The following is an 18,834-nucleotide window of genomic DNA, read 5'->3' as shown; positions in this document are numbered from 1 at the left end:
AGAAAATGTAAGTGATTTGCCAGAGTTTGATTTACGAAATTGCAGGTTTGAATTCCTATTTTATGTGCCTAAGCATTTTATAGAATTGTGGGAAGTGATATTCACAGAGAGAAACTTTTGATTTGATAACTGGCTTTATTTTAGGAAAGTGAGCCAAGAAGAATATGAGAGACTAGAAAAAGAGCAGCGGCTGTCAGCTGCAGATGAAAAGGTGGTTTCTGCTGTACAGGAAGTTAAAAATTACAAGTGAGTTCAGTTTCTAAAGGAGGGTGTCAATGTCTAATAAACTAGTGGTGGCTTTCTTTTTTAATCTTTTTTTACATTATGTAGATAGAAGAAAATAGCATGGAAGTATAAATAACGAGAGGATATGAATACATTCAATTCACAGAGGAGAAAAAATAAATTTCAACTTTACAAATGAAAAATGTTAACAAAAATTTACTTATACCCAATGGGCAAGACCATAGGGAACTTGGTCAATGCAAACAGTTCTGGGGGTTTTGTATGTTGTAGTAATTCTTTAAGAAATCAGTTTGCTGTGTGATGTATCAAGACCCACAAAAGTGTGGCATTTGATAGACCTTGGAAATCTTTTATGGATATAATTTGAAAAAAAGAAAAAAGTTTTAAGGAGGAAGATATTTCTAGCAGAATTACTTGAGAACACACTGATGAACAGTTAAGGAAATTATAATTTATCATTCAGAATCTCTAGCAATTAAATGATAAAGAAGTTATTAGTATTGGGTCTTTATTTTATTTTATTTATTTATTTATTTATTTTTGGTGCTTTACTACTAAGCTACATCCTTATACCTTTTTTTTTTTTTTTTTACTTTGAGACAGGGTCTCAGTTGCATAGGTTCCCACTTAATTGCTGAGACTGACCTCGAACTTGTAATCCTCCTGCCTCAGCTTCCCAATCATTGAGATTACTGGCATGTGGCATTGCACCTGGCCTGTAGTATTAGTTTTGATCACACTGGATTCATATAACTATAGAAATGTTTTTCTTATGTATGATAAAGTCTTTAAAAGTATAGCTGATGGAATAAAGGGAAAATGGTCAGAAATGTTTCAAATGTTATTCAATTGTTGTAATTCTTAGGCGGAGAATTGAAGAGATGGAAGAAGCATTACAGAAAACCAAGCACTCATTTAAAAACCAGGTAGTAATTAATACTGTCCTGTAGTTGCAGAATTTCTTGATATCTAATACAGACAATTATAGGCTATTATAATGAGTCCCTAAAAACATATTTTTTAATGTATTGTCTTTTTCAGATTGCTATGCATGAGAAGAAAGCTCATGATAATTGGGTAAGATTTTTTCCCCCTTTTCTTTATTTTGTGCATAGCCTACTGCTACTGAATTTGAATATTTTCTCTTTAATAGCTCAAAGCTCGTTCTGCAGAAAGAGCTATAGCTGAAGAGAAAAGGGAAGTTGCTAATTTGAGACAGAAGTATGTGATTTTGGTATCTTCCTATATGTTTTATAGTGTTTTAAGGTTATGCTAGATATTATCTATGAAGGAATAGATTGCTGTTTCATAATTCAGTCCATTCTTTCTCAATATTCAAGACTATTGGAAATGACCCAAAAGATCGCAGTGCGTCAAGATGAACCCGGGATTGTAAAACCTATGCTGGGAAGACCAGATTTACAAAATCCTCCTCAGAGAGGTAGGGGGCACTTTGTAAAAGGAGCTATTTTATTTCTTGGTGCAGAATGTATGTAAATTACTTTTTATTTCTGTGTGTAATGGTTATGAAATAATCTGAATGATTTGCTAAAGCAGGAGGTGAGGGTTGGTGTCAGGGAGAAGGCTGCCTTAAAGTAGTAAGGTCTTTAGGTCCACTGAGCCATAATGGCTCTTTTGGTCCATCCCCCATGAGTGGTGGAGAATGTTCCCCTCCACTGACAGCAGAGCCAGCTGGGAGACCTCCTTCTGCTACTCTTAATCAAAAAGATATGCCTAGAAACGGATTTGGTGAGCATTCACGTGTTGCTTTATAGTAAACTGCTTCAAGGTTTTTTTTTCCCCTTTTGAATATTCTAATGAAAACATTGAATTTGGGCCTGTACAATATATAGAAGATAATTTCTTACTTTATCTTAGTGAATGTTTTCTGGAAATTCTGTTCTAGAATAGAAAACATTTTTCTTTTCCTGGAGGTCCCTGTATTGTTTTTTTCTTTTAAATTTTACACTGCGAAGTGTAAACCTTTATCTTTAAATTAAATCTCTATGGTGTTCCTTTCCCAAATATTATAAAAGTAGCCTTAAACTTTATGTAGCATACATATTTCCAACATGAAATACTGAATCTTATTTCAAATTCTAAATAGGACTGTAGTCTTGGTAAGATTGGAAGTCAGGTTATACAGACTAAAGAAAAGCCAGCCTACACATACTTTAAGTCTATAGCTTAAAGTTTAGGACCAGTACTTATTAATCTCCTGTTCTATCAACCCAAGGCAGTTCTTTATTTTACTTAAGTCTCTTCATAAATTGTGATTTACGTATTGGGCAACCCATTTAAAAAAATATTTTTAATTGTAGATGGACATATCTTTATTTATTTTTTAAATGTGTGCTGAGAATCAAACCCAGTGCCTCACACATGCTAGGCAAACACTCTACAACTGAGCTATGACACCAACCCCTGGGCAACCCATTTTTCATGTTGCTTTCTAGTTATTGTTGAACCCTGACCTGTCCACCAGTGGTTTATTTCTTCTGAAAAATACATACAAGGGCTCTGATCTTTCTTTCCCAAGGTCAATGGATGGACCTTTACCTCATACTGGTCTTCTGAGGCATCTGGGAAACCCGTTGCCTCTGGTAAAGGGACCAAGTAATTTCAAAGAATCTGTAATTGTGGATGGAGGATTTTTATTCTTTTCATGTTAGAATAGTCTGAATCCATTCTTTGATCTCTAACAGACTCAGGATGTGGTCCAGCTCACATGAACAGCAGCTCCAGAAGTTCTTCTCCAGCTAAGGTGACGAATGAGGGCAAGGTAAGTTCTGTAGTTACTGTGAATCATGTGGTCATGCAGGAACATGTAGCTTTCCTACAGTACTTGCTCTTTGCTTTATCCTTCTTTGTGTTCTATTTGTACTATCCCATTTGTTTTTTAAAAAGCAAACTGTTCCCCAAGAACCTGAGACCCCCTCAGTCTCCACCCTTACTTCTTTGACTGAGCATCCAGTTGGAGTAAGTACTTAGAGGTTGAGAACTGAATTGGGTTTTATTCTGTGCATTTATGGGAAGGATATTCAGAGCATGACACTGATCTTGTTTGCTTTAAACTGCATGCAATATTGAGCTTACTTTTCTCTTTAACTTGGGAATGTTGCTTAAGTGTGTACAACTATAATGAACTACAGAATGTGAAAAGTTATCACTCTAACTTTATATGGTGTTTTGTGTTGAATGTTCTAAGGCAAAGTAAATTCATTATAAATTATATAATTCATCATTTTTATTTTTGTTTGGAAGAATGTTATTTAAGAATTCCTCCATTTGTGCAAACCCTATTTTGAGTGATTTGAATTAGATTGGTATCAGATTTTCTGTGAAACAATGATCATCTGAAATGACCTCTTGAGCCAGTCCCAAAAAATGGTCTCATTTGTTCACATAAGTGTATTCTCTTGTAACTGTGTTGCTATTATATCTAGTAGGTCTTCTGCAGCTCTATAATAAAATAAATTTTTAATTGTTTAGTTTCAAACCCACTACTCATAGGAAATGATAAACCAATATCTCAAATGGTGTACAGTAAATGAAAGTAAATATTAAAGGCTTGTCTTCCTAATTTGTGTATATAGCACTGTGATGGAAAATACTTCTCAAGTTCCAGTGTATATATATTCCAGGAATATACATCTCTGGAGAAATCTAAGGGCAGCTTAGATAAGACCCCAAACCCCTTTGTAGTAGAAGATTTAAAAGAGAGCAAAGACCCATTGTTAGAGAGAAATAGAGGTGGGAAAAGCATGGCTTGGAGGCAAACCTGGGATTGAGTTCTTTAATATGCAGTGTGGCCTTCAACAAATTATGATATCCCGTTTGCTTTTGTTCCCTCTTATTTAAAACAAGACAGTCTACTTAAAGATCTCAGAGGTTGAATAATATATGAAAGACTTACTGAAGATATAGAATAGTAGCTATTATTACATGAGTAGAGAATGGATTTTTCATTTTATTCTGTTCATTCTTAATATGGAAGTAATGAGTTATTGTGATGAAAGGGAAGTGATGGGGATGGGGGGACTCCCTTTGAAATAGATTGTAGTGAATACAGCATGACATACTGGTCAGAAATCACCTCTGTTAATAACCCCTGCCAGTCCTCTTGCCTTTGCCTTTCCTGTGCAGATATAATCAGTAACAAACTGCTCCCTCTTGTGGCATCCTTCCAACTTCTGTAAGCTGTCAGTGGGAATACACAGGAGGGGTGGGTAGAGTTTTGTTGCACTGATGGTGTTCTCTGGACAGGTTTTGGGTTTTAGCTTTTATAGGTATTGGTACTTTGTCTTAATACATAGGAATATTAAAACTTTTAACTGCTTTCAAATCTTAAATTGCAGGTTCATATGGCTATGAAAGGGCCCCCTCCTTTGTCAGGGGTACCCTTCATGGGACCCCCGATGGGACGGCCTCCACCACCTCCCATTTGGTATGGACCGCCACTTCAGCTCGGTGGGCCTTTTGGGCCTCGGCCAATTCCTCCACCATTTGGTATGATGATCTGAACAGTAGTGATTGACTTATAAATCACATTCATCTTCCACTTCTATTGCTTGCTAAAACAGTTGGTTGCTATCTCAGGTCTTAACAATGAAAGGATAAAGCTGAGTACATTTTAACTTTTCCTCCAGTTTTCTGGGACATATGGGACACTACATAATCTTATACTGAGATAGGCAATAGCTATCTCTCATAGACAAGGATAAGGGGCTATATACAGAAAAGCCAGAAATATTACTTCTGCAGATGTTTGTTGAAAATCTGTTGATATGCACTGCAATAGATGGAAAGGTGGATGAGACGCATGCCATAACTTAAAATTTTGTCACAGATATAAAAATCCTATAACATAAAGTTTGTAATCACCCATAATAGAAGCATAAGCAGTAGGTTATAGAATATAGAAAAGGAAAAGTCAAACCCTCCTTATCTTGAAAAAAGTCAGAGGGAAGTGTTAAAGAGGATTTAACAGTGACCTAATAAATGTTCCTGGTTTAATTAGGTGGCTGTGGAAGGCCTTTTCCAGGAGGGCATGCGTGCACCTTGATTCTGATGGCATGTGTAAAGTCCATGCTGAAATACTTCATGAATTTTTAATGGATACAGTAATAGATAGTGAGATTTCCTTTTATCAAAATTTCTTTGATGTAGTAAAGTTCTTATTTCATAATCTATCATCTTGTCATGGTAATACTTCCAAATATAAATGGAGCTCTTGTGAGATAGAAATAATTCTGCAATTATATAGTAGGGAAAGAAAAAAGACAAGCCTGGAGCTAGGTAGAGCCATGTTAAATCCTTAATATGTTGCTTCATGGCTGGTTGGTCAAAGGCTATAACCTAAACTTGTTCCATCTCAGTTTGCCTCATCTGGCAAGTCAGGATGTTCACCAGCTGATGTTCTAGGCTTGGGAGAAATTAAAGACTATATTAACATACTTGAAATCACCCTAGTTCAGAAATTTCTGGTATTTACATAACTTCCTTTTTATTTTCCAGGTCCTGGTATGCGTCCACCAATAGGCTTCAGAGAATATGCACCAGGTGTTACACCTGGAAAATGGGATTTGCCTTTTGACCCTCGTGATTTTTTTCCAGGACCTGCACCAGCACCATTTAGACCTTTAGGCTCATTTGGCCCAAGAGAGTACTTCATTCCTGGTGCCCCATTACCACCTCCAACTCATGGTCCCCAAGACTATGGGCCAGCACCTGCTGCAAAAGACTTAATGCCTTCAGGCTTTAAAGATGAAACTCCACCTAATTCTCAAGAGTAGTGAGGGCTGTTCACAGGCCTTAAAAACACGGCCCATAAAATTAACCTCTGACACTTAGTCAGAGTTAAAGGATTATTGGCTTCAAAATATAAAAGTTTATTTTAAATGGTTTATGTTTTCAGAATGAAGCTGCCTTGGCGCAGTATACATTTTGAGCCAAAATATTTTCCCCCTAAATATCCCCCACTTAAGCTAGAGTATCCTTCCAATTTAAAAATGTGCAATAAGGAATACCTTTGTTTTAGTTAATGTAGCATATACAATTGCTAAATGATTTAGAATGTCATAATTATGGACATTTCCTGTGGAAATGCTTTAAGAACATGTATTTCCATTATCCTATTATTAGTGTATTCCAGTTGATAACAGAGAAATGGTGTTTTATAAGCTTGATATTTTTTCTCTTTCAATATCTGGTCGCAGAGACTGTTGGGCTAAAAATGTTTACTCAAAGATCATAAACATCATTTTCCTTCTTGCTGAAGTTCTTTGTTGTAATAGTTCATAAAAATTGTTTATTAATATTTCCCAAGTGTCTGTTGATTCATTGGATCGTCATGAGATTTTGTGTCATTGGGGAAGCATGTAAACGCACTCTCAGAACTGAAGATAGTGACTTGGCAGCATATTCCCTGTTGCTCACTGTTAAGGAGGCTGGACCTTGGTCAACTGTGGACTTCTACAGAGGATTTCTTTTACTTGTGAGAAGTCTTGTGGCTCTATTTTTGTAGCACATTCATGTACTTTTTTCTAACTACTGTCCATGTGAGAATGCTTTTCTGAGAATGAGTTTACATTAGTAGCAAGAGCTACTGCTTTTGCCATTATTGCATTGTAACAGTAAAATATATGGTGGTATGTTGTGTCTATAAAAAATAAGGAAATTTCTTTTTAAAAATGTACACAACACACTCTTCTCTTTCCCATACCTTCCCACTGATTTTCAAGGAATATGATAAAAAAATTAGAAAAGTATAATCCTCTAAGAATGAATGAAACTCTAAGGCTTATAATGTCTTTACTCAGCAACTACGGGCTTAATTAAATTCTTTTTTTTTTGATAGATACTCAAACATATTTTATTTAAAAAACAATTAAAGCAAGTCCTGGATCTGTAACTACTGTCTTTAAAACAATGTTTCTAAGAACTAGCTCTCCAGAACTGTAATTTTAATTACGGCAATTTTAACAGTACATTTTAAGAGGTTTAAGATTTAAATAAAATTATAAAAGCCTGATACTTTTGTTTACTGCTAGACCATATTCTTCCATTCTTTTAAATTCTAGAAAGTAATAGGATTGTTAAAACCTAGAACATAACATATCATTGTTTTTTTATGTCCCCTGAGTATTCTCAAAATACGGGCAAAAGCTTCAGTGTGAAACAAAATATCTGTGAAACAAAATCTCTAAACTACTGAAGATAACTCAGAATAAAAATGAATTCTTCCTAAAGGACTCAAATTCTATCTACATAACCTCCATTTAATATTAGAAGCAGCAGCTGTGTGTAAGAGGAAAACCATATAATAGCTTATGCCATTTTTAACCATGTAAAATAAAATTTAAGTCACAAACATATTTTGAATGTATCTTTCAACCTCTACAGGACACAAGGCAATGCTGAAGTTACTTAACTTCTAATTTTAAAATACCATTTAAATAAAGGTGATGTCAGCTAGGAAGATAGATTTTCAAGAAAAGGCAGATTTATTATTTTATTCAAAGCAACAGTAGTTTTCCCTCTAAAGCCTTTTTTGTATTTATTCTATTAGTAAGTTATAATGTGTTCTACGTAGTTTATCTGAGCAGTTCTGAACCCACCCATAGTTGCCTCTCCTTACATCCATCTGATTGATTGTACCACTTCTGTAGCAAAGCCCAAGGTAGCTGCCCATATACAGGTTGTGTAGAGAATACTGTCCCTTGATTCAAGTATACTTTTGTATCTCAAAAGTTTTAGAAGTCCTCTCCAGCAAGTTGTGTTTGAATTTAGTTACTAAAATCATTTCATTTGTGAAGCAGTAGTGTTTCAACCTGAAAGTATTATTGCTATAGTTGTAATTATTGTCCAGTAACTCATCTCCTCCCACACTAGAAAGTAAATTTAAACAACTAATTTGTGAGATACAGATTGCTTTGTGTTAACTGCTTCAAGATAAAATCACCTTTTTTGTGGGGGGGAGGTTTGGTCATTCAGGTCTGAATTAAAGCTAAGCTGATGACAATGTTCAATTTAAATTTGTTTAATGCTGATGAAAGACATTCATACAAAGCATCCTCTTTTTTTTCATATAACCCCATTCTTTGGTGGAAGCTGGGGTTGTGGCTCAGTGGTAGAGTACTTGCCTAGCACAGGCAAGGCCCTGGGTTTAATCCTCAGCACCACATAAATAAATAGAGGTTAAAAAAAGCATTTTTATGTGAAGGATGCTAAATGTTTCTTCATATAAATTATCACTTTGAGGGGCTGGGGTTGCATGTGAGGCACTGGGTTTGATCCTCAGCACCACATATAAATATAAAGGTACTGTGTCCATCTACAACCAAAAAAAAAAAGGTTGTTTTTTTTTTTTTAAATTATCACTTTGATATACATGTTTTATAGTATGAGAGAACAGAAAGAACAATGTATCCGTTTTGCTACATTTTAATAGCAGATTTTAAGGGAGCAACATCAAACATCAGTAACATCAAACAAAAAGGTACTGAGTACTCCACAGGGTACAGACTGCTGCCAAGCACCTTGGAAAGTTTACATGACATGGAGAAGATGAGGCCCTTCTCTTGAGAAGTTTACAGTCTGGAAATTTTGACTACTCAGAGTTTCAGTTGAGTGAACATTTTATTAAGGCAAATTCTTCATTTCCTAGAACTACTGTAGACTGAACTATTTTTGCACTTGTGAAATTAACCCAATCCAGATGAAAGAAAAGATTAAATTTGGTTGATAATTCTTTCAGGCTCATATAGTTTTATGAGTCTAGTAAACAAAACTGACCTAACAGACAACTGAAAAATTAAAGACTAGATCTCTTGAAGTGCAAGGGCTAAAACAACTGTTATTTGTTTTAAAAAGCAAACGGATGGTATGATTAGGGTTTACACTAGTTTAAAAATAGGCCAAGTATTGCATTCCCTTCATGCATTGTTCATTTAAAATAGTGAATATTAAAATACGTGGGTTCTACATGTAACCCACAAAAAAGCTCCTCACAAATCTTTATGTTCTGTGTATCAAATATGCACCTTGTGTACTATGAAAGTTTTATTTATGTCTCATCAAGTTAAAAGTAATGTAAATAGTGAAATTATAATAGGCTAATGACCTGCATATTTTATATGAATGTCAATATATCTAAATAGGAAATAAATGGCAGTCATATCTACCTATATTAAAAAAAAATAAAATATCTTTCCAGATTTTTCATACTTGCCGAAGTCTGGCTTGGCACAAATCAGGAGCCACTTGTCAAAAAGAAACTAACTTTATTTTTAGAACTACAAACGCCAAACAAAACAGCTCCTCAGGGAAAAAACCCTCAGAGCCCAACTGCCACCACCGGCTTCCACAAGCCTCTCACCCCCACACCAGCCTCTCAGCCTCCCACAATCCTCCTGCTCTTGAGGTCGATTGGCTGGGTTGCGTGGGCAAAGCCAAAGAAGTCATCCAATGAGCAGCTCCGTGGAGGAGCCAATCAGCTAGATGTTGCTGGGGCCGCTGTGAGCCAATCATCAGCTGGCAGTCTGAAGGGCAGGGAAACAGCCCAATGAACATCACCACAGAGGAGCCAATCAGCTAGATGTTGCTGGGGCCACTGTGAGCCAATCATCAGCTGGCAGTCTGAAGCTTGCTGGCAGCTGGAAGTTTGCTGGGGCCCCTTTGGCTGTGGCTCTCAACACATACTCATCACTTTATAAAGACAAGGTATGCAGGTTTTAAGGTTTCACAATCAGTTGTCAGAAAAACAGCAGTTGTTCCTAAAGTATCTCATTAGCATCTGACTCAATTTTTTAGATGACATGACTTAGAAGACATAAACCCACCCCAAAATTTGTAATTATTCTGAGAGAGATGGTTTTAATGTTAACCCTAGAATCATTAATGTTAACCCTAGAAACAATAGCAATGTGATGTAGAACAACTAATCAACATGACTAAAAATGTGCTCACTTTCAGAAAAACAATCTGGTCATCTGGAAAAAAAAATCACAGCTACAATCTGGGGAACACTCCCATATAGGATATTGATCTGATCAAGGCACACTATTTCTAAGTAGAACTATCAGATGAGGGTGAATTTAGGCCAGCTCTAAGGAACAGCCTATAAGACAGACCATAACTAATCCAATTTCCTTTCAAAGCAATCTGGTACTATCCTACCCACTTCAATTCAAAAGTTTGAAGTTAATTCAAATCAAAAGACCATATTGGAGCAAAAGTGAGCAAATGTGTAAATCCTAGCACATTCTTATTGCTGTACTAAGTTTGAAGATGAGCATACCTACCACAGCAGTATTGTTCCAGGAAGCAGGGTAGGAACAGTGGTAAATTAGGAAATAGACTATTAATTGCACAATTAATAGGAAAGTAAAAACAAGTTTCAAAATCTACAATAAACCTGTATCCAAAGGAGTCATAACAATGAGGAACTGGACTTTAGTTCTGTGGTACAGCTTTGCAATGGACTCACTGGCCTATAGGTACGGCTCACTTCCTGCCTCCTGAAGGATGAATATGCTACACAGAGCTATGATGGTTTCTACTGAGTGGTAAAATTCACAGAAATTAGACATTACTCATGTCAGAATCATTCCTTGTGCAAAGTTTGATGTAGATGAAGATAAAGTGGTTTCTTGGTCAATAACTGCAATTTCTTTTAAAGTCAGTGGGTTTCTTGTATCTGTAACCACAATAGATTTAAAATACTTTGATGATTGATCTACTCCAATGTTACATTCTCGATAAGAGGGACTAAGAAGAAACATGAACTAGTAACCATTAGAACAGTATGAATCCTATATGTATATCACTTACAGTTCTATTACAGTTGGCCCAGGTTTAATCTCATCCATCTCCATGAAAGCAAAACATTTGGTGCTGGTAAACCTTTTTGTAAGCTTGTAGTGTTTGAATTCAAAGAAGATAGCTGCACCTAAGGAATTAAAACAAACAACATAAGCCAGAGACCACACATTTCTTATGTGTCACCAGAAGCCTATGATTTTACAAAGTAACGTGTCAAACAGTCTGATGACACAACTGTTGATAACTCACTGTGGCTGTCACTCCAAGCTCTGGTACTAGCATGTCTGAGTGACATTTCTCCATATCATTTAATTCTACAAAGTACAACAAAATTGTATAGCAAGAATGTAAGTTATGTACACAGGTAGAATCATAAACTACCAAAGAATATAAAATATTAAATACCACAAGAAAAACAGAAGTTACTTAAGTATCAGCAGTACCTATAAAAATGGTTTCAATAAGCACCTATATTAGATAGAATAGAAATTTAAGAGTTCCTTTAAAAAAATTCTACTTTATATCATTTCTCTCCCTCCTGAAACAACCACGCCCAGATTGTCCTTTCCATATTCTTACAAACTAACTGCCAGTTATACTATCTTTTTACCCAATGCATCTTATTGAAAGAAAAAAAAATAATTTAACTGTTAGAAAGTAATCATTAGGTTCCTAAAAGGACTTAAGGTAATTATTAGGGAACCTGCTTCCTTAACTCTGTATTATGAGAAAAACTTCCCTATCAAATAATATTTAACCACATTATTACACAACTAGATAATGCAACTGCTAATTCTCATATTTTAAAAAAATTGATTTGACTTTAAGTCAATATTCATAACTATGTGACATAAGATCTTGTGTTAAGTACACTATGAACACAAACCCAGATAAGTACTGTGTCCTTAAGAAGTCAGTAACTGATAATTACAAACCTTTGGTTAATTTTTCAATATGCTTCTGGAGCTCAATGTCCACATTAAAATGAACATATGTATCTTCTTTTCTTGAAGCCACAGGAGTATCTTGCACAGTAGTTAAATCTATGCCATTCAGATCTGGAGAAAAGTTTCTGCTTATGAGCATTCACATATACAGACGGAAAATATAGAAACTGCAAAGGTTACAGTTCCTAAAGAGGCATGGAAAGAGCTGAGAGGAGATTCTCAGGTTAAGAGATTCCTATTTGGTGTGAGCAAGTATGTGACAGTTGTTGAAGTTCATGGGGTATGTGGAGAGAAATGAATATAGACTGGATAGGAGACCTCATGAAGGGAACAAGGAAGCCTTTACATGGCCAAGTGGACAAAACTTGATCTTTATAGTGAAGTGGTAAAAAGAACAAACATGTTTTTCTTAGGGAATAGCCCACTATATTTTTCTATGCAAAAAAAAAAATCTGGAGTATTTAATTTGCCACAATGGAGCTCTGCCACCAATTTCTAACTTTGATCAAGTATGACTTATTTAGAAAAGCCTTTAAACCTAACCTTATCATAATTTCCCTGTTAAGAACCAAAAATGGATGAGAACAGCCAACAAAAACCCTTTTGTTAATGAATAATTTTTCATATATATAAATTCTGGTTATACTGTTTACAACATACCCTGAATTTACAACAACCAGATGGTACGTTATATATAGTTTTAATTTTCTGGTTTTTAAAATCTCAGTTTAGTCAAATGCAACATGGACTCATTTAATAACTCCTCAGTGTTTATGTGTTATTCATTTATGTGTCTCAAAAAGCTCAAAAACAATTTAGTACATTTAATAATTAAAAAATATTTACATAAAAATATTTCAGTTTAACATATGCAAAGGTAATTTAACATTTACAACATCATTAAATATTTTTGTGTTTTAAGTATACTTTCTGAATGAGTATGCAGTTTTACAAATGGCCTATCAAACAATGTAAATATTTTCCAGTATACTATATATTTGATAACTGGTAACATCGGAATTTAAAAGTGTACCAGTATTAGTGCTGTGGATTCTGTTCTTTAAATAAATGTTTTTCTTTGTGGTCAATTGATAAAAGTTCCTCCATTTAATTTCAGCACCAATCTGTTCCTTTGGTGCAAAACTATAGATTAAAATAAGCCGTTTGTACTACCTATAGTTATTTCTGTAAAATGGTATAATTTATTCCTTAATCACATCATCATCCCACGGGATTGCTTTCAGGGCATGGATGTTATGGACGCACCCTACTTCCCTGTCCCCTGATTTTCATCTGCCTCTGTAGGACTCACCTAAGTAGATACCTCGGTAGCACAGGAAGAAGAAGGGGTTGAAGCAGGAGAGATGGGAAAACAGGACATGGGGCTTTGTGGAGAGAAATGAATATAGACTGGGTAGGAGAAGGTGAGGGGTGCTATTGTTAATCTACATCCTGAAGGCTGTAGCTGCTTTTAAGGACAATGTGTATGTTTAGTCTGCACGTTAGATGGAATCTGAAGAGCAAAAATCTATACAAACTCAAAAGCAAAAGTGAGTGTATAAGTAGGAAATATTTTTTGTAAGTCTTTCGAACTATGTTCTGTTATGATCTCTTCTAGGATTTTGCCTCATTATAGAATGCATTAATGTAAGTTGTCACATATACAAGATCATCCCCTGTCAAAAACTTTGTCCCATATGAGAAAAAACATAATGCAATTTGCCAGTTATTTACCCTTTACACTAACTGTAATATAGGGATCGATGCACTGTCCAGCGTCTTTCAGACCAATTTTCTCAATCCTGATAGTGAGTAATGTCATTCCCGGTTCTGATGGCAACCTTGGTAATAAAGTACCTGGCAACAGAGAAACCTCAATAAAAGTTAGCTCCACCAACAATTCAGAGTAAATACTTTGACAAACAGAAGATATAGCCTACCTCTTAGGAACTAGCTAGGCATTATGTATTTTTATTTCCAAAATTCATGAACATCTGATGTTATACTTTTTTAGAAAGATATTTAAATTTACACATAATATATCTGCATTTCCCACCCATACAATCACCTTTAAGCAGAAATAATAATTTCTATAATAATAGTATATAGTATGTATAATAAAAGTATGTTAAAAACATCACTTGAGGAAGCCCAATGATACATAATAGTATAATATGCTCACATAATATTTATATTCAATATGTACTTCTATATTATATTCAGCATCTTAATATGAAGTGGTAGAACAAAGACAAGAAAAGCTTTTAAAATACTTGTTATACTGTTCTAAAGTCTGAGACATTTAATATCACAGTTGATCAATACATTCTTCTCTTTAGTTACTCCTAATAAAGAAAATAATTTACAATTTGATATTTATGTTTTAATTTAACTATATAGTCTAACTTCTATTCTTCATTCTATTTTGTATGATTTATTCCCTCAGAAATTAGTACTATACAGACTGACATATAAAATGGCCATTTGTATAACTGAACATTTTTTCCAAAACCAACTAAAATTTTTAAAACTAAAACCCACCCAGAACAACATGACAACATTCACCCACCAAGAACATATGAAGGAAGAAATCAACTGTTCAGTATGTTCCCTTTTTTGAAACTACCAATAGAGAACAGATGCAAATAAGCTGATTTTAATCAAGTATGTGTACAGAACCTCAAAATACACTTAACAAAAGATTTTGGTTGATGTTTTTCAAGTTTCTATTCAACAATGTGTTATGCTACTTTTAATGATGAGTTATTTGAAATACATGAAGTAATCAACACACTACATTTGAAAATACACGATTGATGGCAAATGTGGCTTGAGGAAATTTTGGGAGGTGATGGGAATGTTCTGAACTTGTATAGTGATGGCACATGCAAAACTCTATAGAGGTGTCAAAAATCGATGAATTTTATACTTACAGAAGGGAAATGTTATGAAATGCAAATTGTACCTCAACAGTGCTGTTAAAATGTATTACTTTCTAATTTAAACAAATATGAAGACGATACAGACAAATGCAATAATAGGAAGGCCTGGAGGCTGCATTCCACTGTTGCATTAACAAACCTAAATGGGCTCAGGCTGATATCATTAAATATATACATAATACCTTTTATGCATCTTCTTTGATTGACAAGTGAGGGTACTTTTAGAAGAGGGGCTTGTACCTGGACATCTGGGATGAACTTCAGAAAGTTAAGTAACACTTCTGAAATTTTATGAAAAATGTGAATATGTATACATTTATATTTATATATATATATACATACATATTCATATGTATGTATATCATATATGAATTTTTCTGCAGAAAAGTTCATTCTATTATGTAGTACATGGCTGTATAAATATGCTACAGTTTATGTACACATTCTTGTGTTGATAGACATTTGAATTACTTCAAGTGTTTGGATATAGTTAACAGGCTATTATAAATACTCTTCTAACATCTTCTAGTGCACATAAGCACCCATTTCTGAAACAGGGGAATCACTAAGTCACCTGGCATGTTACCTCCATACCTACTATGTAATGACAATCCATTTCCCAAGGTGGTTGTGCCAACTTTTATTCCTAGCCCAAGTGCAGTAGTGTTCCCATTGCTCCACATCCTCACTAGGTACTGTTTTCTCAGATTCTTCATGTTAGCCAATTTTGGTATAAAGAGATCAATCATTTTAATTTGCATTCCTCTGAAGATTAATAAGGTTGAGCACCTTTTAGAATAAATCAAATGTATGATTTCCTCTTTTCTGAAGTGTGTTCAATTATTTTGCTCGATTTTCTATTGAGATGTCTATCTTATTGAGCTGTAGGAGGTCTCTATTATTTTGCTGGACAAATGTTTTACAAATAGCTTCTTAGTAGTTTTCCTTTATAAAGACTTTTTGTTGAAGTAGAGCATATACATTTTAAAATGCACAAATTGTTAGTACAGTTTGCTGAACTTCCACAAAGTGAATACACCTGTATAACTAGTATCAGATCTAGGAAAGATATGATCAGCCTCCTGGGAGTGTCCTTCCCCCCACCCTATCCAATTCACTCTTCCAAAAGATAGCAACCATTGCTAACTTCTAACACCAATTGTTAGTTTTGAATGTTAAGAATGACTTTTCTCTGCCATGGTGTCTTCTGATTATGATAAATACTTACTGCTAGTAATATTCAAATTTCTTAATATCTTCCTTTACAATCAGTGCTTTTTATGTCATATTTAAGAAAACTTACCCCATTCCAAAATCATAAAGGTATTATCTTGAAAGCATAGTTTTGCCATTCACACTTAATTCTATATGTCACATAGAATTATTGACTACGGTGTATAGTAGGAGCTTTAATTTTATTCAATTTCACATAAATACTCAATTGTCTCAGCACTACTCATTAAAAAGACTGACATTTTCCACCACTGATCTGCAGTCCCACCTCAATCATAAATCATGTGGCAATCACTTTCTGAGTTTTCTATTCTGTCTTACCGGACTGTTTATCCTCTTACCACTAATACAGTATCTTAATTCTATAGCTGTATAAAAGGTCCAGGAACTGCAATAAAAATTCAGATGAGTTTCAGAAAGAGTCTATCTTTATAAACTGCTTCTTCTAATTTATGAACTAGTATATATCTTTACATTTTAAAAATCATAACAATTATTTAATAGAATTTTATTTGACCTAAAAGCCTTCAGAAATAAAGACCTACAGATCCAGGGAAAACTCCTGTTTTTTTGTTTATGTTCCATGAAGAATGTATGGCCATGTAGAAATGACTGGAAAAGGGGGTGTGAGCTAATGGTAAAAGGCTGCCAGGGTCCCAGCAAGCCCTGTCTGGTCAGATTCTTCTTGGCCTCTCTGTATAGCTTTCTTTCCTTCTGGACCTAAGGCAGGTCCTGTCTGGAATGAGGGTTTGTAAGGGAGGGGTAAGGGAGGGTAGGGGGACAGTAAGGGAATAGCAGGGAGGGAAGGAAAGAGAAAGAGAAAGAGAGAAAGAGCGCTTTCTAGGTTTTATGACTGGCTTTGGGAGAGAAGGGTGAATGGACAGGAGGGCAGGAGGAGAGCAGAGGCTTTGCTGCTGAGGTTGCTTTTGGGATTCCAATCTCCTTCAGTTAGAAGTTCTCAGCAGGCCAAAACCTCACCCTTTGGGCTATCATATTCTGATCTGACCCTGCCCACCTTCCCCCTCTCTCTCTCCCTCCTCCTCCCTTTCTCCTTTTAAGAAGGGAATGTGTAGATCTTTCCATCTTCTAAGATCTTCTTTGATTTCTCTCTTTAGGGTTCTGTAGTTTTCATTGTATAGATCTTTGACTTCTTTCATTGATTCTCAAGTATCATTTTTTTGAGGTTATTGTGAATGGAGTAGTTTTCCTCATTTCCTTCTCAGAGGCTTTGTCACTGATATACAGAAATGCCTTTGATTTATGGGTATTGATTTATATCCTGCTCCTTTGCTGAATTCATTTACTATTTCTGGAAAGATCGACCTTGCTCTTGGATAGGCAGAATTAATATTATCAAAATGACCATACTACCAAAAGTGCTATATAGATTTAATGCAATTCCAATCAAAATCTCAATGGCATTCCTCATAGAAATAGAAAAAGCAATCATGAAATTCATCTGGAAAAATAAGAGACCAAGAATAGCTAAAGAAATCCTTAGCAGGAAGAGTGAAGCAGGGAGTATTGCTATATGAGACCTTAAACTATGCTACATAGAAATAGTAACAAAAACAGCATGGTTTCAGCACTAAAACAGACTGGTAGGCCAATGGTACAGAATAGAGGACACAGAGACTAACCCACAAAATTACAATCATCTTATTTTAGACAAAGGTGCCAAAAACATGCACTGGAGAAAAGATAGCATTTTCAATAAATGGTGCTGGGAAAACTGGAAATCCATATGCAACAAAATGAAATTAAACTCATAACTCTCACCATGCACAAAACTTAACTCAAAATGGATGAAGGACCTAGGAATTAAGCCAGAGACTCTTCGTCTAATAGAAGAAAAAAGTAGGCCCTAAACTTCATCATGTGGGTTAGACCACAACTTCCTTAATAAGACCCCTATGGCACAAGAATTAAAACCAGGAATCAATAAATGGGATGGATTCAAACTAAAAAGTTTTTTGTCAGCAAAAGAAAACAATCCGTGAGGTGAACAGAGAGCCTACATCCTGGGAGAAAACTTTTACCCCTCACACATCAGATAGAGCACTAATCTCTAGGGTATAGAAAGAACTCAAAAGCTAAGCACTGAAAAAACAAGTAACCCAATCAAAAAATGGGCCAAGGACTTGAACAAACACTTCTCAGAAGAGGATATACAATCAATCAACAAATATATGAAAAAATTTTCAACATCTCTAGCAATCAGAGAAATGCAAATCAAAACTAAGATACAACTCCAGTCAGAATGGCAGCTATTATGAAGACAAACAACAATAAGTATTGGAGAGGATGTGGGGAAAAAGGCACACTCATACATTGCTGGTGGGACTGCAAATTTGTGCAGCCAATCTGGAAAGCAGTATGGAGATTCTTTGAAAATCTGGGAATGGAACCACCATTTGACCAAGCTATTCCTCTCCTTGGACTATACCCAAAGGACTTAAAAACAACATACTACAGGGACACAGCCACATCAATGTTTATAGCAGCACAATTCACAATAGCTAAACTGTGGAGCCAACCTACATGCCCTTAAGTGGATGAATGGATTTTAAAAAATGTGGCATATATACACTATGAACGTTTTTAAAAGAGAATAAAATCATGGCATTTTCAGGTAAATGGAT

At 35.1% G+C, this 18,834-nt stretch overlaps 1 protein-coding gene and 1 pseudogene across 2 annotated transcripts in view; one reads left to right on the top strand and one right to left on the bottom strand.

Annotated features, from left to right (window-relative positions):
* The window catches only part of LOC144374018 (transport and Golgi organization protein 1 homolog), a 68,324-nt pseudogene extending 61,756 nt beyond the window's left edge, over window positions 1–6,568 (top strand). Inside the window, exons 19-26 of the transcript XR_013433543.1 lie at window positions 145–246; window positions 1,112–1,172; window positions 1,288–1,323; window positions 1,400–1,467; window positions 1,587–1,687; window positions 2,952–3,028; window positions 4,605–4,755; window positions 5,764–6,568. The product of XR_013433543.1 is annotated as a transport and Golgi organization protein 1 homolog (transcript). The remainder of the gene's footprint in view (window positions 1–144; window positions 247–1,111; window positions 1,173–1,287; window positions 1,324–1,399; window positions 1,468–1,586; window positions 1,688–2,951; window positions 3,029–4,604; window positions 4,756–5,763) is intronic.
* Window positions 6,569–11,060: 4,492 nt separating this feature from the next.
* The window catches only part of LOC144374013 (axin interactor, dorsalization-associated protein-like), a 36,510-nt gene continuing 28,736 nt past the window's right edge, over window positions 11,061–18,834 (bottom strand). Inside the window, exons 4-6 of the mRNA XM_078036973.1 lie at window positions 13,752–13,874; window positions 12,006–12,128; window positions 11,061–11,197 (exon numbers count right to left, since the gene is read on the bottom strand). Of these exons, the coding sequence (XP_077893099.1) occupies window positions 11,076–11,197; window positions 12,006–12,128; window positions 13,752–13,874 (368 nt within the window). The 3' untranslated portion in view covers window positions 11,061–11,075. The remainder of the gene's footprint in view (window positions 11,198–12,005; window positions 12,129–13,751; window positions 13,875–18,834) is intronic.

Source organism: Ictidomys tridecemlineatus, unplaced genomic scaffold (genome assembly GCF_052094955.1).
Source record: "Ictidomys tridecemlineatus isolate mIctTri1 unplaced genomic scaffold, mIctTri1.hap1 Scaffold_55, whole genome shotgun sequence".
In the NCBI taxonomy this organism is placed as follows: Eukaryota; Metazoa; Chordata; class Mammalia; order Rodentia; family Sciuridae; genus Ictidomys; species Ictidomys tridecemlineatus.
This window is presented reverse-complemented; position numbering and strand designations above follow the sequence as displayed.